The 24,691-nt window shown below is 47.6% G+C and overlaps 1 protein-coding gene and 1 pseudogene across 1 annotated transcript; one reads left to right on the top strand and one right to left on the bottom strand.

The window, feature by feature from the left end:
* The first annotated feature begins 534 nt into the window (after positions 1-534).
* Positions 535-8,606, top strand: LOC118989625 (calmodulin-1-like; annotated as a pseudogene).
* A 7,215-nt stretch (positions 8,607-15,821) lies between these two features.
* GPRIN2 (G protein regulated inducer of neurite outgrowth 2) lies at positions 15,822-23,700 on the bottom strand. The gene is made up of 2 exons (XM_037049392.1): positions 23,641-23,700; positions 15,822-22,418 (listed from the first exon to the last, which is right to left on the bottom strand). Exon 2 carries the CDS (start codon positions 22,410-22,412, stop codon positions 21,036-21,038), a length of 1,377 nt encoding a protein of 458 aa, XP_036905287.1. The 5' UTR covers positions 22,413-22,418; positions 23,641-23,700; the 3' UTR covers positions 15,822-21,035.
* Positions 23,701-24,691: the final 991 nt, after the last annotated feature.

Here is a 24,691-nt window from a genome sequence, read left to right as displayed (position 1 = left end):
CCAACATTCCTTGTGGACCCCTTTTCCACAGGAAGACCAGGCTGAAAGAGCCCCTAGAGATGTGCTCCAAACCCACTGAACCCCAGCCAAGAGAAACATTGTAAGGAAAGATGAACATGTCCCTTATATTTGGGTGCGATTATAACGGAGGTCCCTAGGCTTAGGGTCATTTGGACAAGCAATCCTGGGATGTACCTGGACCATGAGTCTAGAGGGGAGGCAGGTTTCTGGATTCTTTACCCCATGAGGAGGAAAGATCCAGAAAATCAGTGTGGGGCCCAGAACAGGTGCCCTAGTGGCCGGCATCTGTGGGTGGCACTGTGTGTAAATGTACCTGAAACCCCACATTTTGACTCAGAATGCTCAGCAGTGGCACAGGACACCTAAGGATTTCAGTAGCAGTTGATGGCATGAGACAGAAAGGGACAGCAGGTGAAGGGAGGGGAGAAAACAAGACAGGTATGGGCAGAGAAGTCAGGGAGTTTATTGGTCTGTTAAAGGGCAGTGGCTACTGAATATAATGTGACTTCCTGGATGAGATCCTGGGGCAGGAAAGACATCCTGGAAAAATCTGGCAAACTCTGAGTAAAGTCTGTAGTTAGCATGCACCAATGTCAACCTCTAAGTCTTTGATAAAGAGACAATGGTTCTGCACTGGGTGAGGGGGTACAAGAACTCTTTGGATTATCTTTACTACTCCTCTGTAAATTTAATACAAATAAAAAGTGTTTTTTTAAAAAGGCAGTGGCCAGAGTAAAAAGGGCACCTTTGGGCACCAGCAGCCTCTCATATTCCATGTCACAGATGGCACTCATGGTCCTATTTATAGGGCAGGGCTCTCTGAGGCTGGGAAGTAGAGTAGTGGCCTAGGAGAATCCTGGTTCCCAGCAGGGCTCTCCATCTCTGCATGCCTGCCCAGCCACTTTACCCCTCCTGCTGCACTGCCTCTTCTGCCAAGGGCTGGGCTGAGAATCCACAGAGGGTCCTAGAGATGGAAGGCACCTCACAGAGTGCCCAACCTCTGCTTCTCCAGAGTCCATTCCTTTGCACACAGTAGATGCTACATAAGTGCTCAGACAATGAAGGCAAAGATAAACTGTCAGTCTTTGTGACACCCACTAAAATGGAATGTGGGAGAGCCCCACTGAGGCCTGCATGGACATGCCAGGGGTACAGGAATCAGGGATCACTGCAGGCTGCTCAGCCCCAAGGGCACAAATGGGGCATGGACGAGATAGAAGACTTCAGTTGGGTAAACAACAGAGGTCAGTGTGGAGATGTCAGAGGAGGCTCCAACCTTGATAAGAAGCTAGAAGAAAATGCTTTCCTTCCCCAGCATTGGTTCCCAAGATCCACAGCAGGTGGGACAGGCTGGCCAGCCCAGCACAGACATTGACTACCTAAGACACATTGTCACTCCCAGGTAGTGACTGCTATAGGGCCCTGACAAGGGGTCAGGATTCCTATGGCTTCAGGATAGACCTTGCCTCAGAGAAAAATGCTACTCAATTTTCATCCCTGCTCTTCACAGAGAGCTCAGCTCCTTTCCAATGCTGGGCAAGCAGACCCAACCTGCTGGACCTCCATCTTTCCCAGGCCTGGCTCCCTCTCACTGGCCAAACCCCAAACTCCAAGCCCCTCCCTTGAGTATTCACCAGTTGACACCTTACACTGAGCTTACACAACCTGAGGAAGTCTAGGGTGAAGGTCTTCTCACCACAGTGCAAAGGAAAATGACCCTCAGTCACTCATACCTGGGCCCTCAGCTCACCTACAGTATGACTTCAGGTTAGATACCCTGAACTTTTGAGCCACAGTCTCCCCACCATCAAATGAGGACAGCCATAGTACCCCACACACCTGGGGCCAAGAAAGATGAGATGATAGCGCACAGGTCCTTCCCATCTCCTGCCAATTCCAGAACCTATGCCTGAGCAGGAAAACCAGGCCTAGGCCACACTGATTAGTAGCAAATCAACATCATTATCATTGATGCTTATAATAATTCATGATTTCATAGCCTTTTAACATGGATCTGCTTTCCTTCAAGCAATGCAACCTACTTGCTCACATATCTGGGGCCTCCCTACTCTCAAGTACCTCCTGTGCTGGAGAGGCAGAAACCCATGGAAAAGTGAGTCTCTATAAGTGTCATAAATGGTTAGCCAGGAAGAAAGCTGGGAGGCCTAGGGAAAAGCCATGCCATTTCTTAGACCTTTCAAACAATGGGCATGAGCCCAGTGAGCATGAGCCCAATGAGCCCAGGGGTGCTGGCCTGGGTGCTTGAACATCACAAGATTGTGTTTGTCCCTGAGCAGGTCACTGCCCTCTTTGGGCCTCACTCCCACCATCTTTATAGATGGGGTTGAATTGGAGGATATCAGACAGTCTACATTCCTACCCCTTGGGTTAGTGCAACTAAGTTTAATAAAGTGGAGTTGGGCCTCAGTTTCCATCCCTGTTAAATGAGTATATAAATAGCTCCTACTTCTTAGGGTTGATGGAGGATTAAACAATTAGCAAATATAAAAGGTTGAGAGAAGTCAGGTGACTTCTACTACACAATAAACACTACCTCAAGTTATTCTTGTAGATGTGGGTCTTGTTGCCATTCTTGTCAACAGTCTTATTTTAATTAACTTCTACCAACATCTGCTGACCCTTCTCTTAGGTATAATATATGCTCACAAAAACAAGAGAGCTGGGGGTTAGGAAGAATTTCCTCATTTCCAAATGAAAAAGGCACTTTTGGCCACATCAAGGGTAGATATTCACCTACAATATTTATGACACTCCTCAGAAGTTCAAGACAAACCAAGTCCCCCTTCTGTTCAAGATATATACAGGAACTATTTCAACAAGGACCTAAGAATCAAGGTCCTTATTAATCTGTAAATTCTGCATTCTACAGCTTATCTCATCTACAAAATGGAGCAATTTATTTTACCTCTCTAAATTTGAATTTTTAAATCTAGAAATGGGGATAATATCTACTACACTGTGTTTGTTGATGAAAGGCAAATGTAACTAGTACAGTGCCTGGCCCATTGCAACTGTGCTGGGGGAAAAATGAATGCAAAAACATTAATATGAAAAGGAGAGAAGTGCAGCAAACAGACATAGGTCCAGAAAGATTTGAGATCCCTGTGTGAACAGAGATGCTGCTGCAAGGGAATTTGAAAAAGAGCAGGGGCATTTCCCTGCACCTGTGGCCTGTCGGGTCAATGCCCAACCAGAGCCCAGTCCTCTGGTGCCCAGACCTTAACACTGCCTGCTTGGTGTGACCAGGAAGAAGAGGAGGGGTATCAAAAAGCTCCAGAAGAGACAGCAGAGAGATGCACTGAGATATTCAACTCTCTTCTTCCTCACGTCGTTCAAACACAGGGGTGCCCCTGGTGGAGAAACTAGGAGTTGTTGGCAGTGTACTGGAGGAGCTGGGTGCTAGATGCCCCCATACTGGATGTTGCCCCACATGTCCCAGGTACCCATGGATCCCCTGTTTATTGCTGCCAAAGTAATCTTAACCACCCAAAGCTGCAAGAGGATGGAGCTAAATAGGAAGGCCCGGTCATCTATTCCCTCACACTTTGTGTGGTAGGACTGGAAGAGGCCACCCAACAGAGCCATTTAGAGGGGAAAGAACCCTGCATGAGGATGGTCCCAAGCATCAGGGCCCTGGAACCCACACACACCTCCAGCAACACCTTTGCCCAGAACCTATGGGAGCAGTGGAGCCTGAGGAAAGGACATGGGCTTGCCCCACAGCTCTGGCCTGAGAAAACACCTCACAATGCCTGCTCAGTGAATGAGGTGCCATGGCCTTAGCAGGGCTCTTCCCATTCAAGGCCAGGCCACAGGACCCCACACATTGTCCTACTTGAACCATACAGGTAATTTTATACCTTTGCAAATTTGATTTATTCTTCAAAGGGTACACTTCATCCCTTCTCTGCCTGGTACATTTCACTACCTCATTCAGGCTTATTCATCAACCCCAGGCAGTTGGAGACTTTCTTCTCTGGCAATTGTAGCATTAACTTGCACATGCCCTTTCCATTTACGTTAGTTTGATTACTTATTTGCATATCTTTCTCCCTGCATATACTATGAGTTCCTCCATAAAAGGAATATCTGTCTATGTCTCTTAGCAATGAATAGTGCTTATATCAGAACAGAAAAAAATTAGAGGGAGAGGCAAATGGGTAGTGGAGAGATAGATGGATGGATGGATGGATGAATGGACAAGTAAATGGAGACATGGATGGTGGATTCACAAATGAATGGGTTGATGAACATTTGGATAGATTTGTCCACCCACCTAACAGAGATATTAGGCGGGTGGACAAATAGGTAACTATAGAGGGAGATATTAGGTCGGTGGACAAATAGGTGAAGACATATGATGCTTAGTGGAGAATGTGGATGATGATGGATAGATGGCTAGATTCATGCACAATCTGAGATACAACATATCTCCCTTTCATTAAGAAGTACAAGTTGGTAGTTATAAAATAGTCACAGGGATGTAAAGTACAGCATAGGGGATGTAGTCAATAATATTGTAACAATTATGTATGGTGCTGGGTGGGTCCTGTAAATATCAGGGAAATATTTTTTAAACTATGTGATTGTCTAACCACTATGTTGTACACCTGAAACTAATACAGAATGATATTGAATATAAACTGCAATTGAAAAATTTGTAAAAATGTAATACCTCCCCAAAAGATTTTCCTTTCAGTCTAACAATTCCTTTTGGATTGTTCTGAACTATCCAAAATGGGGTCCGGCCAAGATGGAGGTGTAGGTAGACACACTGTGCCTTCTTCACAACCAAAAAAAGGATGACAACAATTTAAAAATAAAAAAAACAACCAGAAGTTGTTTTTAACTCCTTGGCAACCAAGGAGTTAAAGAAGACACATTCATCCAGACCAGTAGGAGAGGCAGAGACCAACAGCCAGGTGGGAAGAATGTGTGGCAAAGCGGCAGCTGACAGACCCAAAGAGACAGTGGATTGTGCAACAGGGCATGGTGTGCAAGGCAGCTGGCAGGCTGAGCAGTTTCACATTTGTGCACAGATAAACCAGGCAAAACTGGGTAGTGGGACAGACTGCTCAACCCAGAGTCCCAGGACTGGGAAATAAAGCCTCAAACCACTGACTGAAAACACCTGTGGGGGTTGAGGACCCAGGGAAAACTCCCAGCCTCACAGGAAAGTTCGCTGGAGGGACCCACAGGGTCCTAGAATGTACACAGGCCCACCCATAGGAGAATCAGCACCAGAAGGGCCCAATTTGCTTGTGGGAAGCAGGGGAAGTGACTGAAAGCCAGCAGAGAGTGGAGCAAGCACTGCTGTTCCCTCTCGAACCCCCATCCCACATACAGCATCACAACACAGTGACAAGGGTTACCCCACCCAGGTGAATACCTAAGGCTCTGCCCCTCACTATACAACAGGCACATCGAGACAAAAAATGGCCCAAAGGAAAAAAACAGATCAAAGCTCCAGAAAAAATACAACTAAGAAACAAGGAGATAGCCAACCTATCAGATGCACAGTTCAAAATACTGGTAATCAGGATGCTCACAGAATTGGCTGAATTTGGTCACAAATTTGATGAAAAAATGAAGGCTATGCTAAGTGAAATAAAGAAAAATGTACAGGGAACCAATAGTGATGGGAAGGAAACTGGGACTCAAATCAATGGTGTGGACCAGAAGGAAGAAAGAAACATCCAATCAGAAAAGAATGAAGAAGCAAGAATTCTATACTTGAACAACAATTATATAAATAAATTTTAAAAAGAAAGAAAGAAAGAAACAAGAATTCAAAAAAATGAGGAGAGGCTTAGGAACCTCCAGGACATCTTTAAACACTCCAACATCCAAATTATAGGGGTACCAGAAGGGGAAGAGGAAGAGCAACAAGTGGAACAGTTATTTGAACAAATAATAAAGAAGAACTTCCCCAATATGGCAAAGGAAATAGACTTCCAGGAAGTCCAGGAAACTCCAAAGAAGTTGGACCCAAGGAGGAACACACCAAGGCACATCAAAATTACATTACTCAAGATTAAAGATAAGAAGAGAATCTTAAAAGCAGCAAGAGAAAAGGAGACAGTTGCCTACAAAGGAGTGCCCATCAGACTGTCAGCTGATTTCTCAAAAGAGACCTTGTGGGCAAGAAGGGGCTGGAAAGAAGTATTTCAAGTCATGAAAGGCAAGAACTTACATCCAAGATTACTCTATCTAGCAAGGCTATCATTTAGAATGGAAAGGCAAATAAAATGCTTCTCAGATAAGGTCAAGTTCAAGGAGTTCATCATCACCAAGCCCTTAATATATGAAATGTTAAAGGGACTTATCTAAGAAAAAGAAGATAAAAACATGTACAGTGAAATGACAGCAAACTCATAATTATTAACAGCCACACCTAAAATGAAAACAAAAACACATTGAGCAAACAACTAGAACAGGAACAGAACCATAGAAATGGAGATCACATGGAGGGTTAGCAACAGGGGACTGGAAGGAGGAGAGAGGGGGAAAGGGTACAGAGAATAAGCAGCATAGATGGTAGGTAGAAAATAGACAGGGAGAGGGTAAGAATAGTAAGGGAAATGTAGAAGCCAAAGAACTTATTAGTGTGACACATGGACATGAACTAAAGAGGGGGAATGGGTGGAAGTGGGTGTCCAGGGTAGAGGGGAATGAAGGGGGAAACTGGGACAACTGTAGTAGCATAATCAATGAAATATATATTTTTTAAATGGGTCTCTCAAACACCAAGTTAGAAATTCACACCTTCGTCATCTACCTAGAGCTGGACTTTGGGAATGTTTGTCAAGTTTTATCATGCGGTTTGACCCAGAAATAGTATTATATTTTTCTCCCTGGGAATTTTGAGTAAGAGAATCCAGATCCCAGTGGAGGAAGGACCAATGGAATTTCCTCCTTTCATAAGAAGGTAAATAAATTAACAAAAATGTGATAGAATATACTTCAATGCCATCCAGCAGAAGCCCTCACTAACTGAGGACCAAAGAGGACCATGACCTACATCCATGTTCATAGCAGCACTATTCACAAAGCCAAAAGGTGGGAGTAACCCAAGTGTCCATCAGAGGATGAATGAATGAACAAAACATTGTATATATTACATAAAATGGGGTATTATCAAGCTTTAAGAATAAAGAAAATGCAAAATGGCACAGCCACTTTGGAAGACAGTTCGGCAGTTTCCTACAAAACTAAATACACCCTTACCATATCATCCAGCAATCGCTCTCTTAGTATTTGGCCAAAGGAGCTGAAAACATGTCCACACAAAAACATGCACATGGATACTTACAGCAGCTTCATTCACAATTGCCAAAGCTTAGAAGCAACGAAGATGTCCTTCAGGACATAAATGAATAAATAAACTGTATATCCAGACAATCAAATATTATTCAGTGCTAAAAAGAAATGAGCTATCAAGCCATGAAAAGACATGGAGGAAACTTAAATGCATATGACTAAGTGAAAGAAACCAATCTGAAAAGGCTACATACTGTATGATTGCAACTATGAGACATTCTGAAAAAGCCAAAACTATAGAAACAATGAAAAGATCAGCCATTGCCAGGCTTCAGTGGGGACAGAGGAGTAAGAAGAGCACAAACATTTTTACGGTAGTAAAACCACTCTGTACAACACCATAATGGTGAATATTTGTCCTTACACACTTGTCTAAACCCATAAGACAAGCAGCACCAAGATTGAACCTTAATGTAAACTGTGGCCTATGGGTGATAATGATATTTCAATGTAGGATTATCAATTGTAACAAATGTAATACTCTGCTGGGGGATGTTTGTAATGGGGAAGGTCTGGTTGCAGGGGCTTGATAGGCAGAGGCATATGGAAAATCTCTGTATCTTTCTCTCAATTTTGCTGTGCACTTAAAACCTCTAAAAAATAAAGTCTATTAAAATGTAAACATATTAGTCTGAGTGGAGCAAGCCAGCTGAATGGTTGTGTGGTCGGAGTTTCGGAGACCGGCAGCACTAGCAGCATAGCTGACCAGTTGTCTGAAGAGCAGATGGCAGAATTCAAAGAAGCTTTTTCACTATTTGACAAGGATGGTGATGGGACTATTACAACAAAGGGATTGGGAACTGTAATGAGGTCTCTTGGGCAGAATCCCACAGAAGCAGAGTTACAGGACATGATTAATGAAGTAGATGCTGATGGTAATGGCACAACTGACTTCCCGGAATTTCTGGCAATGATGGCAAGAAAAATGTGAGACACACACAGTGAAGAAGAAATTAGAGAAGCATTCCATGTGTTTGGTAAGGATGTCAATGGCTACATCAGTGCAGCAGAGCCTCGCCATGTGATAACAAACCTTGGAGAGAACTTAACAGGTGAAGAGGTTGATGAAATAAATGATCAGGGAAGCAGATACTGATGGTGATGGTCAAGTAAATGATAAAGAGTTTGTACAAATGATGACTGCAAAGGGAGGACATTGTACAGAATGTGTTAAATTTCTTGTACAAAGTTGTTTATTTGCCTTTTCTTTGTTTGTAACTTCTCTGTAAAAGGTTTCCCCTACGGTCAAAAAATATGCATGTATAGTAATTAGGACTTCATTCCCCTATGTTTTCTTCCCTTATTGTCATTGTCCTGAAACCTTATTTTAGAAAATTGATCACGTAACATGTTGCATGTGGCTTACTGTGGATATATCTAAGCCCTCCTGCACATCTAAACTTATGGGGAGTTGGTCAAAGGAGGGAACATCTGGGTTATGCCTTTTTTAAAGTAGTTTTCTTTAGGAACTATCAGCATGTTATTGTCGAAGTGTGGAGTTGTAACTCTGCATGGACTAGGGACAGTCAACAATATGTGCTTAAAGTTGCACTATTGCAAAACAGGTGTATTATTCAGGTACTTGTACACCACTTTTTTGTACTGCTGGTCCTGTACTATAAACATTTTCTTTTATTGTTAGTTGCTTTTTAAACTTAAAACTTAACCACTTTAAGTGGTTAGCCACTTAAAGAAAATCTGCTTATGGCACAATTTGTCTCAAATCCATTCCAAGTTGTGTATTTGTTTTCCAATAAAAAAAAATTTTACTACCCCCAAAAATGTAAACAAACAGAAAGTACTTGTGATTTATGAGGTTTGTCCAGATAATGTCCAGCCATCAGCTACCCCATAGTATTTTCTTGAATCTCATTGATGGTCTGAAATTTCTTTCCTTTCAAAGGCAATTTTAGTTTGGGGAAAAACCAGTCACAGGGCACCAACTCTGGGCTGTAGGGGGGCTGAGTCATCTGAGTGACTTGATGTTTTGCCAAAAAACTGCATGAGATGTGACACATGGGCAGGCATGTTGTGATGAAGCTGCCAGTCACCAGTTGCCCATAGCTGTGTCCTTCTGAACCATCCAAATACATTCCACAGAGGAATGTTCAAGCTTAACGCAAAATTTGATGCAGAGTCATTGCTCCTCTCACTCAGTTATTTTGAATGTAACAGCCACAATACACATGCTCACTCAACGGTCTCTACCATCCCCACTGACTAGTATAGTGAAGTCATCATTGTTCACACATTCACATTCCAGTCCACTCTCCTTGGCTGCCAGGTTACATTGATATCACGCAGACAGTTCTTATTATATTAAATGGCTAAAGTTTTTCCAGACAGACATCATATATGTAAAATGAAATTATGTTATTACTATACAAAGAGCTCTAACAAATCAATAAGAAAAAGAGATATCGAAAGAAAATGGAAAATAGATATGAACAGGCAGATTATAATGAGATTCAAGTGATCAGTAAATATATTAGATAATATTAATAGCTAACATTTACTTAGCCTTTATTTTGAGCTAGGTGCTATGCTAGCACTATACATGTATGATGCCCTTAAACCCTGAAATCCAACTAATAAGGCATTTACAAATCCCATTTTATAGATGAAGAAATTCAAGTCCGGGAGATTCAGCAACTTACACAACATCATAGAGCTTGAGAGTACCAAAGAGGAATTCTCACCCAGGCAGTCTGGCAAACTACAACCTTACTCATAATAAAGGAACTGTAAAATCAAAATATTATTAAGATTTATTAAGATACCATTTTTTCACTTATAAAGTTAGCCAAAGTATTAAAGTTTGATAACATTCAAAAGTTGACATGTATATGAGGAAATAAGCATTTTCATATATTATTGGTATAATCTTTTTGGAGAGCAATTTGCCAACATGCATAGACATTTTATATCACCACTCCTATAACATTATCCTACAGATATTCTCACATATATACACAAAACTATATGTTCAAGAGTATTTATTTTTACATGGTCTTTATAATAGCAAAAATACAGGAAACAACATAAAGTCCAGTAGAACCTCACTGTATTCAATATGCCCGTGAGAAGGGAGGTAAAATCTATACGTGGCAACAGTATCTACAAAATATATAATTTTTAAAAATAAATGCAGAATAGATCTCATTTGTATAAAATAGTTAGAAGTGTGAGCTGTGATTACAGAGGGAATTTCCTGGAGGACCACTGGAAATTAGTGTTAACTATGGAAACTGCAAAGTGGGGAGAGAGACAGACCTTCACTGTACACTTTGCACTATTTGAAGTTCTTATCATGAACATGTACAATGTTTAAAAACGAAAGCCAAGGTCTGTACTATTTGAAATTCTTATCTTAAATACGTATTCCTTCTGTTACGGAACAGGGGGGCTGGCCCTGAGCAGATATGCCTAGGGACAGCTGGAAGTGTGGGTTCTTGACATTGTGTAGAAAAGATTCACAACATGAGTCCAGGTGACTAGACTATGAGGGTATGTCTATTAAAGCTGGGAACAGTGAAACAAGGAAAAGCTTAGCAAAGAAGCAGCAACAGGAGGGCCTAGGCTGGGCTGCCTTAGCTCACTGGAAAATCAGAGAAAAGGGGAGCCTTGGGGATGAGTTCAGGGGATTAGCCTGGGACAAAGTGCAAGTTGCCCATGGCCTTAGAGGTTAAGAGACTCCTGTGGGGAAAGAAGAGAAAAAGAATAGCATGGGCTGCTTCTCAGAGGGAGAGCTTGCTCTGGGTCCTTTGTCTAGAGGTTATTCTCTCTCTCTCTCTCTCTCTCTCTCTCTCTCTCTCTCTCTCTCTCCCTCAGGCAGGAATCTTAGGGGAGGTCTCAGGAGAGGGTTTCAGTAGAATATTCATCAGCTCTCCAGGTGTGCCCTTTCAGGGTCATGGTCTCCACTGATTGGTCAGTGACAGGGCAGGGCATTTTTAGTCTTTGTAATTGGTTCTGGTATCCCCCGCCTAGTTTTGCTGCTTTGCTGGGCCTAGATGTTATCTCTAAGGAGGTAACCTTTTGTATCTGGCTGTAAATTGCTGGGCCTGTTTGCTCAGTTATCTGTCTCAGTTTCCCTATTCTACTTACCAAGGAATTTTCCTAACTTCTTACTATTCCATCTCACTTTCATTTTTAAAAAGACAAAAAAAACAGCCCTAACTTTACACAGACTGGTGTTTGAATTTCAGTTTCTTCATTTCCAGATCATAAAACAGGGCAAGTTACTTGATCTCTCTGAATTTCAGTTGTCATTGTGAAGTGGGGCTAATTGTAAGAAGATAATTCATGAGAAACATCATCATTGCTTCTGCCATTTGTTTAGTGTCAGAACGTGGCAGCCAATATTATTGTTTTCATTCATTGACAGAATATGAAAACCTGGCATTTTTCGATTAATTAACGGTGTGTGCCAATAACTTCTTTAAGCAGATTATAGGTTTCTTCCTTACTGCGAAAATATTACATCTGGAGGTACAGCAGCCATCTTGTGACCATGAGAACACCTTGATGATAGCTGAGCAAAATTATGGAAAGATTCTGAATTCCTGATGTCTTCACTGAGCCACTGCGCCTAATCTAGAACAGCGGCCTCCTAAATTATTAAATGAAATTAAGAATTAAGTGAGAAATTGAACATTCAAAATTTTTAGATAACTTTTGTTTTGCAATTCAATTACTTGTAGCCAAAAATGTCTTAAGGGAGATGCCACCTCAGAGAGGCTTTTTGGGCATGGAATGAGAGAGGAGTCCTTGTCGTGGACACAGCCCCCTCTCCCCTACTGAAGAAGAGAAGCCCAGTCCTGTGCAGGCTGCACTGTCTCTCTCAGTTCCATGCACACCCAGCCACTCAGTTGTGAGGCTGTCACCCCGTCCTCCTGCTTGACCTGCTGTCTGGAATAGACTCTCCCTCTGAGCTCTCTCTTGGCTGCCATTAACCCTGACACACCTCACTGGCCTTGGCACCAGTTAGAATGGGTGGAGATCATGCCAGGCGAGGAATGACAAGGGAGAAGACCTTCAGAATCAGCCCTACCTCTGAACTTTAGGCCTCAATCCTGTGACAGTCAACTCTAACTTCCATCCCTCCTCAGCCCACTGCCCCCACACTCTCTCCCGTGATCTCTTCTGCCAGGCAGGGTCAGGCCCACTACCAGGACGCCCAGTCCTAGCCCACACCAACTCTCCCATGGCCCAGGTAGAGGACACACTCATGTGGGACCACAGGGAAGTTCAGAGGCTCTAGGCAACTTTAAACACAAAGGTAAGCCATAGGGTTACAAAAATATACCTATTTAGGGTTCACTGACAAAGGCCCCTACATCCATCCCCTTTGGCATGTAGTAATTCACATCCAAATCAAAGGTGTAAGTGAAGCTGTCTCCCTCTCCCTTTACCCCGTGCCCCTCAAGGTGCTGACGTCACTGCCTGGACTCCATCCTCTCCATTCTTACCAGCATCTCCACCTGTGTACTCCTCTTCGCGATCTTCTGTTAGGTGGACTTGGTTGGGTGAGAGTGTCCGGAGGAGGTGTGGTGGGGAGGACAAGGCGCAAGCACCACCTTCTACCTGGCGCGGACCGCCACTCCCCGCCCCAAGCCCCACATCGGACTACAATACTGCCCGAAACGGCCAACCTCTGCGCTCAGGACGGGTCCTGCAGGGTTCCCAGCTGGTGAGGGTGTGTGGCTCCGTGGCCACTAGGGGACATCAGAGATCCGCCAGTGGACCGCACTGCTCTCTGAGACCTGCACTAAGCAGGAGCCCTGGGAGAGACCCCACGGGAGGGACCCCACCTGCCCCGCCCCCCACCCCAGGGCCCACACTAGGCAGCTGAGCCTCTGACCCTCCCTGCCAGCCCCAGAATCCCATCCAGCCCCAGCGCCACTCAGCACCCACCAGTGGTGGGGATGTGGGGTGGTTGGAGAAAAGGAGGCCTCCTTGCTCCTAGCCCCAATTCCATGACCAAAGGGTGCCCAGGGGACTTAAAACCCTTGGAAGAAAAGGAGCCCAGGCAGAGACTGGGCACAAAATGAAAAGGGCAGACAGAAGACTCGGTAATTAGGATAAATGTTGTGCAACATTTTAAAAATCAAAATTAATGCAAAAAAATTGTCCTGGCTGGTGTGGCTCAGTGGATTGGGCACAGGCCTGTGAACCAAAGGGTTGCAGGTTGAATTCCTGGTCAGGGGACACTCCTGGGTTGCAGGCCAAGTCAGGTTCCCGGTGGTGGGTGCCATGAGAGGAAACCACACATTGATGTTTCTCTCCCTCTTTCTCCCTCCCGTCCCCTCTGTCTAAAATAAATAAATACATAATATTTAAAATATTTATTAAAAATTAATGCAAAAAAATCAATGAAAAAGGTCAATAATTCAAATAATGGCAGGATCCAACTTCTCACCTGGCTGCCCTACCCTTCAGCAAAGCTCAGGCAGTGTTCCTGGTGTCTGCAGTAGTGCTCTGTGTCCCAGTCCTGACATGAAAGCCCAGCTGGCTTCTGCCTCCCCTTCCCCAGCCCAGTGGTATGACCATGTGGAGGATGTGGGCCTCACCCAAGGGATGCTCCAGGAGACTGCTTTGCGGGACAGAAATGTTCAGAGGTTGGAATCTTCACAGAAAGAAGCCCCTTCCCCACTCCCTGAATACCCTTAATTGTGAGGGGAAAGAAAATCAAACCAGAGAGTCTTCCTCAAGAGACATAGGCTGGGCTGACGAAAGCTACAAAGCTTGAATACAAAATGACACCCTTGGTCACCATCTTCCCAAACCCTTGACTGCTAAAAAATGACAAGTGACTAGAGGGAGGGAGATACATAAGGCTAGAGATGAGGGGCCATGTAGGCCTGGGATGAAGGGGTAATTCCACTCCTTCCCAGCTGGGCTCTAGCACCCCAAGTTTAGTTACTTGGTGAGCCATGGAAAAGCCAGCCCCAACAGAGGCTTCCTGCTTGGGTTTTGCTCACCCTTCTCAATGGGCACCTTCTCAGCTGTCTACCCAGTGCAAAGACAAAAGGCTCATTCTCCTAACTCCATCCCTGGCTCCTAGACACACGACCAGTCCCACACATGACAGAAGCACAGAGATGGAACAATGTGTGTCCCATCTGATGCCCAGGCCATGCCACAACCTAAGTACAAGGGAAGAAAGAAAATTCTGAAAGCATGAAAGAGAAGATGGCCCACCTAAAGTCAGCAGAGGGGCAATACCCATCCACTTGCCCATTGGGCGACCTAGCCACTCAAGCCCCAATAAGGGTGACCAAAATTGAGGACTGCTGGGATGCCCTTCCAGCCTGACCAAAGCCTCATGTCACCCAGTAGGACCACTGACAACCGTTTTCTCTTTTGAGGCAAAAGTGATAGAAACCTGACACTCAGGACAGAACACCCCAGAGTGTCCCAAGGAGGCCGCCTTCTCTAGTGAGATGCTCAAAGCTACCTCAAGCTCAAACATCTCAGTTTTCACCAAAGGAGAGAAAGGACATGTGTGGCAGAAGGGCCTAGACTTGTGTGAATCAGGAATGCCAAGAGCCAAAGCCAGCGATGACTCAGGGAGAAATGGCACAGACCACAGGGAGACTACCAGAGAAGGGGGGATAAGGCCAGGCAGACCCTGGCACAAGCTGAAGGAAGCATGGTGAGGGGAGGGGGACCTTAGGGATACAGAAGGTTCCTATGGGGCAAAGGGGATGTGAAACAGGAAAGGAGAAAGGGGAGACACAGAAATTCAAGAGCAATAGAGGGCGGGGAGAAAGAGCACCAAGGGCAGTGGGTACAGGATTGGCAGAGCCTCCCCACTTGCCCCTGGCCAGACACCCATGAGGCTCTGCACTGCTGCACCCATGTTCGCAGGATGCTGAGAAAGCACCCTACGTCTTTTCTTGGGGAAGATTTTGGGAAATGAAAAGTTCCAGGCCAGGGCAGACTGAGTGAGGAGTACATGCTAAAAGCCATTCGCCTTAAAGTTGGACACTTGCCTACCTTAAGCTCCATATTCCTATAATTCCCACACTAACTCCTTCAAAGTAGAGCCATGAGAAATGAACATTAGGACACCCACTTGGGAACATATGTTTCAGGGGTCAGACCTGCCTCCTTGCTGAGCCATCCTGGACTTGGAGGCAGAGAAATAAGGCACAAGTCATGGAGAGTTACTGCAAAAGTGAACAAAAGCTGTGTTTACCCACCTCTTGGAACAAGAGAGTCAGACCCCATGAGTCCATTCCCAGTCCTATAGGCCAATGCAACTTTGGTTTGACTGGGAGGGGGGGGCAGGGTTTTGTTTTTTTTTAAGATTTTATTTGTTTACTTTTAGAGAGAAAGGGAGAGAGAGAGGGAAAGAAACATCAATGTGTGGTTGCCTCTAATGCACCCCACAACAGGGACCCGGCCCACAACCCAGGCATGTACCCTGACTAGGAATCAAATCAGCAACCCTTTGGTTCTCAGGTCAGCATTCAATCCACTGAGCCACACCAGCAAGAGCTGATTTGGTTTTTTAAACATTGACTTTTCTGAGATGTTTCTCCTGGTTTATTTTCATTCTGTAACCACGGCACCAGAACTAGCCCCAGGTTCTCCGGAAGAGGAAGACCTTTCAGGGAGAACTCCTGCCAGCTTCAGAAAGACTCCCACCAGAAAGGTGAGCTGCCCCGGGGAAAGGCTTGATGAGGAAGGTGCTAGAGACAGGCTGTCATGAGAATCCTGCTCCTGTCACAATCACTTTCCAGGAGACTCGAGGTGAATGACAGTGTGCCCAAGAGGAGGTGGATTGTGGGTAGGGGTGGGGTGGCTCCCAGTCTTCAAAAGGGAAGGTTATAAGGTAAAGTCTGTAAATCTTAGCTTGCAGTTATCTCAAACTTCTTGAACAGCTCATGAAACAGAAGTAGCTAAGATCTTAGGAAAGGAAGCAGAAAACACTAGAAGCAACCTCGTGGAGAACCAGGACTCAAGTCAGGCCCTGCTACAAATTTGCCATTGAAACCACTGTGTGGTTTCATAGGGACATGAGGACCAGTGCTGACTTCAGGACAACCCAACAACAGGCCCCAGGCTCTGTCTGGCTCTGAACTGCCTAACAAGTGGATATAGACTGATAAAGGATTAGTCATAGCTTCAGATGAAAAAACTGGGCCAGGCCAAGATGATGAATGAGAAGCAATTTAACATGAGCACATGGAAAGCTGTGCATTTCAATAACCAGGATCCCTTGGCATGAGCACAAATGAGGCAGAACTACTTCAGTGTATCTCACAGAGAGAGGGTTTAGGCATTTTGTGAGATTTGGGATCCATGAAAGTCTACTGCATGAAGGGCTGCTCAAGATATGAATGCAGGTGTTGGAAAGTGTGCACCCAGACCCCTCAGATGCCCACAGTTTCTGTGCACCCTTCCCTTGGGGTAAGCCCTATAGCCCCATGTAGAGCCCTGCCCTGGGCTCCTGGAGCTTCTAGCCTGCATGCCAGAGCCAGAAGTGCCTGGAGATTACTGCACCCCCACCCCTGGTGGCCCTTACCCTCAAAATGGAACCTGGACCCAGGGTTCCCCTGTGGGACCTGGGCTAAGCCAGGAATCTACCTGAAATCACACCCTTGACTGGGCCTCTATCCCTTCTCTACCTGGTGCTCCCACTCCCTCTTATTAATAAACTCAGAATCCTCATCCCAGCACAAGCTTCCAGGGAACCCAGCCCAAGACCAGTGAGCAATGAGGGCTAAGATGGTCCTCAACATGGCTCTGGGAACTACAGTCTTGAATGGCTACAGCCAGAGCACACATGTCCTGAGCAAGGTGCAAATCAGGAAACAAAGGAGCTGGAAGAGGCTGTGAATGAGGAATGGTCAAGAAGACAGGAGGTGGGCAAGAGCTAGCCGCCCCCCCCCCACGGGTACAGAAGGGGCCTCCAATACCACCAGCATGTGCACTGAGTGCTAACTCAGTGCCAAGACACCTTATGGGGGTTATTCCATTTACTCTTCACAGGAAACCTAAGGAGGAACCATTATCATACCCATTTTATAGAGAAGGATGCTGAGGATCAGCAAAGTTAGTAACTTACCCAAAATCTCATGGCTATAGGTGAGATCTAGGATTCAAACTCAAGTTTTACCCACTAAACTACAGTGTGCCCCACTCTCATGTCCTAAGTGCCAAGACCTGCATTGGGAAGGCATGTCTGTTGGTCTCTTATTAAATAAGAATCCAGCACCTTAGTCTCTAGGAGACATAGACCTAATGCAGCTGACATGGAAAGTGCTGTCAGTGGGACCAGACCATCCTCTGCTTTTCCACCCTCCCAGCCCTGTATCCTCAGGGCAGCAGCATCTTACACTCTAGCAGGAACACCTTCCCCCCAAGTGGACTAGTGACTCCCTAAATGGGTGATGGCAGCCTGTGTCCTGGCCAGACCCAGAGGGCACAAGCTCCAGAAAGCCAGGCTTCAGCTGTTGGGGGCTTGGAAGGCTGCCAGGCAGAAGAGACAGGGATAGAAGGGAGGGGAATTCCTGCCAGGGCAGGAAACTCTAGTAATCTGGGGTGAATGCTCCAAAGGACAGAATCTACCAGAAAAAAAAAAAGAAGAAGACCAGCCAGGACCAACAACCCTTCCTGGGCAAAGCTCTGACCTCTACTACTTTAAGTTCAAAGCAAATGTACAAATAATGAAAGCCATCACCTCCCAAGGCAGGAACTGAAGGGGACCCAGAAAGTCTGATTAGAAATCCGGAGTCTGAGAGACCTGTAAACCAAGCGGGTGGCCATATCCCAAGACCCTAGACAACTGCCAGTCAGGACTGCCCAGGGAGTGAGCAGGGTGGGAGGCAGGGGCAGTTTCTGCCTCCAGGACACATTCAGAAATTAACCTACAGTCGACTCACAGTGGGCTGCAGCTGTGCAGTGTGGCTAGTGAGCACAGTTCCTGTTATCTCAAGGACAACAAGCTTAACAAGGAGGGTGTTCTCAGGACACCACCCAGAGATTTCTCTCAGTCAAGATGAAGTGGGTAGTCAGCTTCAGCTATCCCGTTCCCACTTGGGGCCCGGCCCAACCTGCCGTGCTGGCACACCAGGTTCTGCCTGTAGGTGGCAAGGACTGGCACACATTGGCCAGAGTGAACTCATGAGAATCTGCATATGACACAGGAGTTTCTCCATGAAAGGTTTCACTGGTCCCAGCCAAGCTCCATGGCATGTGGCCCTTCACCTTCCCCTCCATAACCTCCCACCTGTCATAGGTGGTGGCCTCACCTCCTTTTGCTCCTCAGCCTCCTGGAACTCCTCCCTAAATCCACACCATGTGTGTGCGTGTTCGACCCTAACAGATCCCTCCTTGGTTCCCACTCCCCCATTCCCTTGGGCCCTTGCCTTCCACACTAATCTATCCAATGGCAGCCAAAGGGCTATTTTTAAAATGAAATCTGGCCCTGCCACCCCTTCCATACCTCCCCTAAGTCCCTTTCCTCACTCCAGGATGCTCACAATGGGAACTTCCCTTGCCAGCCTCCACCAGCCCAACACCCCAAAATAGCCTGCATTACAGTGACTCAACACGGCCCAGGCAGGACAGGGACCTCCAAGCCCCTGACCAGGCTGTTCTCTGCCTGCCTGAGAACAAGTAGAACACACCCCTCACCCTCTGCCCACCTGTCCAAACCCACTGTGTCCTCAAGACCCTGCTTAGCTGTGGCCCTATGGGAAGGTGGCCTCCTAAGTCCTATTCCTCACCCTTCCCTTCATGTCCCCACAGCCATTTGCTCTCTCCAGTCTGGCCCCACAAAGCTGGGGCTCTTGGAGCCCAAGCAGGGCTTGGCATAAAGACTGCCCAGTACCCATGTGTCACTCGTGAGAGCATGATGTGCCTGCCCTGTACCACACAGAAGAGGACAGGCCCAGGCACTGGGCTAGACAGTGCCTAGAGACTCGACTGCACAAAAAACCTGCCTGGTCATATTTTTAAAAGGGAGGTTAGGTCAAGTTCCTTCCTGCTGTTCACACCTAACCTACTGTTCCTACCCCACTGGCAAATGTTTTCCGACTTGCTGTCATTTTAAAGCAGGTATGGCATTTTACCAGGCCCAGCTAGAACTGTGAAAACCACAGTTCTAGGTAGAGCCCACTGAGGGGCCTTGGAAGGCTTTTGACCTGAAGTATGCCTTTCTCACCTGTTCCTTTGGCCCCTTGGCATGTCACTCTTGCTTGTGAAATTAACCCAGTGTTGCCCGAATCATTTCTACCTCAGTGAGTACCAGGTCCCTGGGGGTGGGAAAAAGCCTGCTGTCAGGTCCTGGGTTTCCAGGTGCAAAGGGGGCCTAAAACAGGACCCCATCATGGGCAAAGCTGCATGTGAACCCAGACTCCACCCTCCCATGCCCAGTGACCCTGGGCAGGACACTAACCTCCTGGCTCCCTCACAGAGTAGGCTGCCAGACTGTCTCAGGAGCTTGGATTTTCAACTTGAAGCCCCATGATGAGGACCCAAGCCCACTCCCATCCTCCACAGGCCTAGAGAGATCCTTGGGCAATAAAGTCAGGCTGTGACTTGGTGTCCTGGGCTTCCCCACTCCCATAATCCCCTGGCTCACAGGCCTCCCTGCCCCCCACAGCCTCACAGGTCCTTCCATTTTCCACCAGGTGGGAGACCCCAATCCAGGCTCCTTCTCTTTTCCCATTGATTCCTGCCCTCTCTTCTTTGAATAACTGTACCCACTGAAAATTTATCCCTAAATCAAAGGAATGAGGTGATAATGGTGCAATTTCAGGCAGTGTGACATATTTGGGGACAGTTGGCCACCTGTTCTCTGTTCCTGTGGCACAATGACCTACAAGGAAGGTGGCTCTCACAAGCACCCTGTGGCCTTTCTGTAAAGCTCATCACCCTCATACTGAGACGTACCTCTCTTCTACAACACGAGCACAGTGAGGGCACACACAGCCTGTCACATTTCCCAAGGAATCCATAGAAGCTGGCACAGAATGTGGCCTAGGTAAATTCTTGTTCATGGCTGTCCTTCTCTGACTGACTAGGCATGCTGCAGGTAAAAAACCCAGGCTTCCGCCAGCCCTGCTTTGAATCCTAGCCCTCCACTTCAAGCTGTCCAGCCCAGGTATGTTAGCCAGAACCCTGCCAAATGTCTGGTTTTGTCTGTAACACGGGATGAAGAGGTGAAGACTCAGTAAGTGACAAATAGCATGTGGCACCCAGGAGGCCTTCGACAGTGTCAGTTCACTTCTCTAAAGACCCAGCCGATCTCTGTCACTTGGGGCCCCACATTTCATGGCTTGGATTCATTACGTCTCAGCCCTGCTCTAAAATAAAGCCGCCGAAGTCATGGGGGAAATCATGGCAGAGATCTGAAGAGACTGAACAAAAGGCAATTATTTTTACAGAAAAATCAGACTCTCCCTGATGCACAGTGTTAAAACTCTGTCCCTAAATTCAGAGCCCAGATGTGCAGATATGGCTCTTAGGAATCAAGCCCTTAAAACCCAGCACAGTTGCAAGTTGCAAGGAGTCCCCAGGCTAAAGTCCTGTGGTCTGCTCTCAGCCTACAGCAGAGATGTGTCCAAAGCTGCCAGGGGTTCCAAAGCGCACGTGGCCTCCACTGCCTCTGGTTGGGGTTGAGTCCATGGACCCAAGACAGCTCTTAGGGCCAAAGGTCCTCACTCAGGGGCTGAGCTGGAGCAGCCACAGCAACTGGGGCGCCTCAGAGACTGCATGACAGCTCGTAGTGGCCCCCTCCAGCCCTCAGCAGACAGGCTGTCCTCACTGGCAGGTGCCTGCTGCAGCTGCTCAAACTGTATCTCCAGGTGCTTCTGAATGGCCACACCAAGTACCTCAGGGTCCACTGCAGCTCCATATACCTCCCACGTCATGCCTTCAGCATCCCATCGCACATCCTGCACGTGAGATGCCGCCTCCTCCAGCCTGGATCCCAGAGTTAACTCTGGGAATGTGTGCAGGGCCACAGGAGCTTCCAGGGGTGGACTGGTAGCCACAGCCTTGCACTCTGCCATGGGGGCTGCCTGTACACCAGCATCCTGTGCTGACAGAGGGGCCATCAACACTGGGGCCAAGTCACTGGCTGAGGTCATGGTCCATACATCCTTGGTCCTGGCACCAGGCTCCATAGCTAACCCAGTGGGACCCCAGGGATGGGCACAGCAGTGGGAATGCCCAGGAAGACCCCCAGGCAACCTATACTGGAACTTTACCCCACGCTGAGCCTGCAGCCCAGACTCACTCACTGATGCTACTAGTTTTGGAAAGGCCAAGACCCCAGAGGCAGGCAGAGCATGGCAGTAGCCACTGGCCCCCACCTCCATCAAGCCACAGAGTTGAGCTGCTGGGAGCAGAGCTTGGCAGGATGTGGTAGCTGACTGCCCAGTAGCTTTGGGCCTGGCCTTGGGGCTACTGCTATGGGTGGTTGTGCCTCCCAGGACTACTGGTGACACCCACACTTCACTTTCTCCCAGCGTCCAGACTGAGTTTGAAGTCCCAGCCTCTGCAGCCAGGTCTCCTTCTAGGGCTGCAGGGGCCTGCCCTCCCTGGCCAGAAGTACTGCCAGGCTGCTGCTGAGCCCTGTGGACTGGCGAACTGCCAAGGGCTGAGCAGCTGAGGCTGGCCTTCCGAGCACCACTGTGGCCCCGCGTCTGGGTGCTATGGACCAGGTCCGAGTGGCTCCTCTGCACAGCTGCGGTGCTGGGGGCCCGCAGGTGACATAGGTCAATACCGCCCATGGTAGATATATTGCCCACAGTGCTGCTCCGCCAGTGGCCCACAGCGCCAGGCCGTGGTCCGGGGCTGGAGATCAGTGACTGTTCTGTGCTCTTAGCCTGGTGCCCCTCTTCCTCCAGGACCTGGGGACTGGTGCTGGCCTCGCCCGGCTGGGCCTGCCATACAGTGCTGCTGGCACTTTTTCGGAGCTTTGGCCTCTGTCCCTGGCCTTCACCCAGCAGGCTGGAAGAACTCCGAGACAGGGGCTGTGGGCGGGGGCTCAAGGGTGCCTGGGCACCTGGCTCAGGGTGACTGGTGCTCATGAGTGCCTGCGGGAAAGAGAGGGAGGAAACAGAGTTGAGTTTTGTGGCAGCACTTCTGCTGGACTCTGCTGTGGGCTCACAAGGTGCTAGGCACACTGGGGAGAGAGCTTCAGTCCTAGCCTCCTAATGGCTCAGAGCCATAAGCAAAACAGTGACAAGATACTAGATACTTCAAATCAAGGTTATTACAAATATACACAGGCATGACACTACAAATATCAAATAACCAGTACCAAGTGACTAGAACAAGCCCGAGAACAGAGTCCTGGAGGCCACCCACCATGCTGGCTGGCAACTCTTTACTGCTGGAGTATGGAATGGAGGGGAAGTGAGGGAAAGAGCAAGTGCGGGGGCCTTGTGGGCCTTTGGCTTTGAGCAAAACAGTGGCAAGACACTAGACATTTCAAATAGCTCTTAGTCAATCAGCACATAAATAGTACAGTATTTTAATAACCAGTAAAGCTTGACTGACAAACACTAGCCTAGCTCCTCCCACAGCTGTCAGTATCCGTCTGGCTCTGGACTGGGGAGTCCTTGGTACACACTAGGGGTCCAGAGAAGGTTTGTGGGATAAATAAACAATGAATAGAGGACACACAGGGCTCTCCCATGGCCTACCCCCATTCTCTCTGGCCCAGCCTGGCTGAGCTCTCTGACCCTGGAACTCAGTGTTGGTATGAAAGGGTAGGAGTTTCCCAACTCCTATCTCTGGCTCCAAGGAGAGGGAGGACCCCCCCCCCCCACACACACACACACACCAGCCCTTTCCATGCAAAACTCATTCAGCATTTGTTCATTCCACAGCCATCTCCTAAGCACTTGCATGCCAGAAGGGCTCCGACTAACTTAGACCCAGCTATGCCCTGTAAATGGGTCCCAAACCACCAACCAGACACACCCTCCATAAAGTTTCAACCCCCTCTTGCCAAGTGTGCCTGCACCCTCTTTGCCTCCCTCTGTCCCTGCCATTTCTGTCCCTTCCTTCAGCCACACAGAGCCCTCCAGAACTGCCCACTGACCCATCTGTAGCCTCATGTCAGCACTGGCCCCTTCAACCTCAGCATCGCCTCCTGGGGAAACTTTCCTGAGCTGGGCTGGCACCGTATATGGCTGAGGACTATCTGGCCTGGATGGAAGGGTCTGGCCAACCGTGGACCTCTCACCAGCCTGAAGCTGTCAAAGCAGGCCTAAAACCTGTTCCCCTGTCTGTCCAGTACCCAGTACTAACCTGACATACAGCTGATACTCAGAGACTGCCTGCTGTATGCCTGGTGGAGAGGAGCGAATACAAGAATCAGCCACAAAGGAAAGGGCTAAGCACCAAAAATCAGTCTGAAGGATGGCATTTCTAAGGCAAGAGCACTCATTTTGTGTGATGGATCAGAAAATGCTTCCTGGGGTAGGAAGGCTCCCAGCCATGTAAGTTGAGCCTGGAGAAAGAAGAGGGAAAGGGTGCCCAGGTAGGAGGAATAAGGTGAGCAGAGGGCAGGAGGCACGTGTCCAGAGCCCCCAGGGGAGCAGGAGTGGGCTGGGGCTGGGCAGGGCCACAGAAGAAGTGGGGTCAGGGCATCTGGGCCAACCTGGCCCTTGCCAAAGCTGTGAATTAGGAACATCACTCTGGCACTCCCTGCCAGGCAGGCTGGGCTGGAGAAACAGGACAAGGACAGCAAGAAACAGGGACAGTTTGGGCAACCCCAGTCCTGCCTTCCCACCCTTGGGCTGATAAGAACTGCCAAAAACTAACCACCCTGGCCTGGTGAGCAAGGCCACCTGAAAGGGAATGTGGCAAGGGCCCTCAGGAACTCAGTTTCTGTATAATTACAAACTTCTTGCTGTCAGCACTAAGCAGATGGCCAGTGGCTGTTCAAGCAAACAGTGAGGATGTTTCTGAAGCTGTGATGCCCACAGAGCTCAAGCCTTGCTATGGGGTCCAGTTCAGCACAGCTGCCTGCAACGATAAAAGATTCTCTTCTGTACTATCCAATACAGTGGGCACTTGCCATGTGTGATTAATGACTACCACACTAGACTGAGCAGTTCCAGACCCAGCTCTAGCCTGGGCATGAGTGTCCCCTCCTAGCTGCTCCTTGGAGCCAACACCAGACTGGTTCCTGGAAGGATCACAAAAATGATGAGTAGTCAAGAGAGACCAAGACCCAGGCCCTGCCCTCAAGGATGTGAATGATGGACACATAAACAGAAAAGGGCAACAAGGCCAATAACAATCCCGGTGGTGATGGTGGTGATGGTGATGATGATGATGATGACGATAGCAGCTC

This window comes from Sturnira hondurensis, unplaced genomic scaffold, assembly GCF_014824575.4.
Source record: "Sturnira hondurensis isolate 20B ecotype Veracruz unplaced genomic scaffold, ASM1482457v3 Scaffold0006496, whole genome shotgun sequence".
NCBI classification, from domain to species: Eukaryota; Metazoa; Chordata; class Mammalia; order Chiroptera; family Phyllostomidae; genus Sturnira; species Sturnira hondurensis.
The sequence above is the reverse complement of the archived record's forward strand: the minus strand, read 5'-3'. Positions and strand labels throughout refer to the sequence as shown.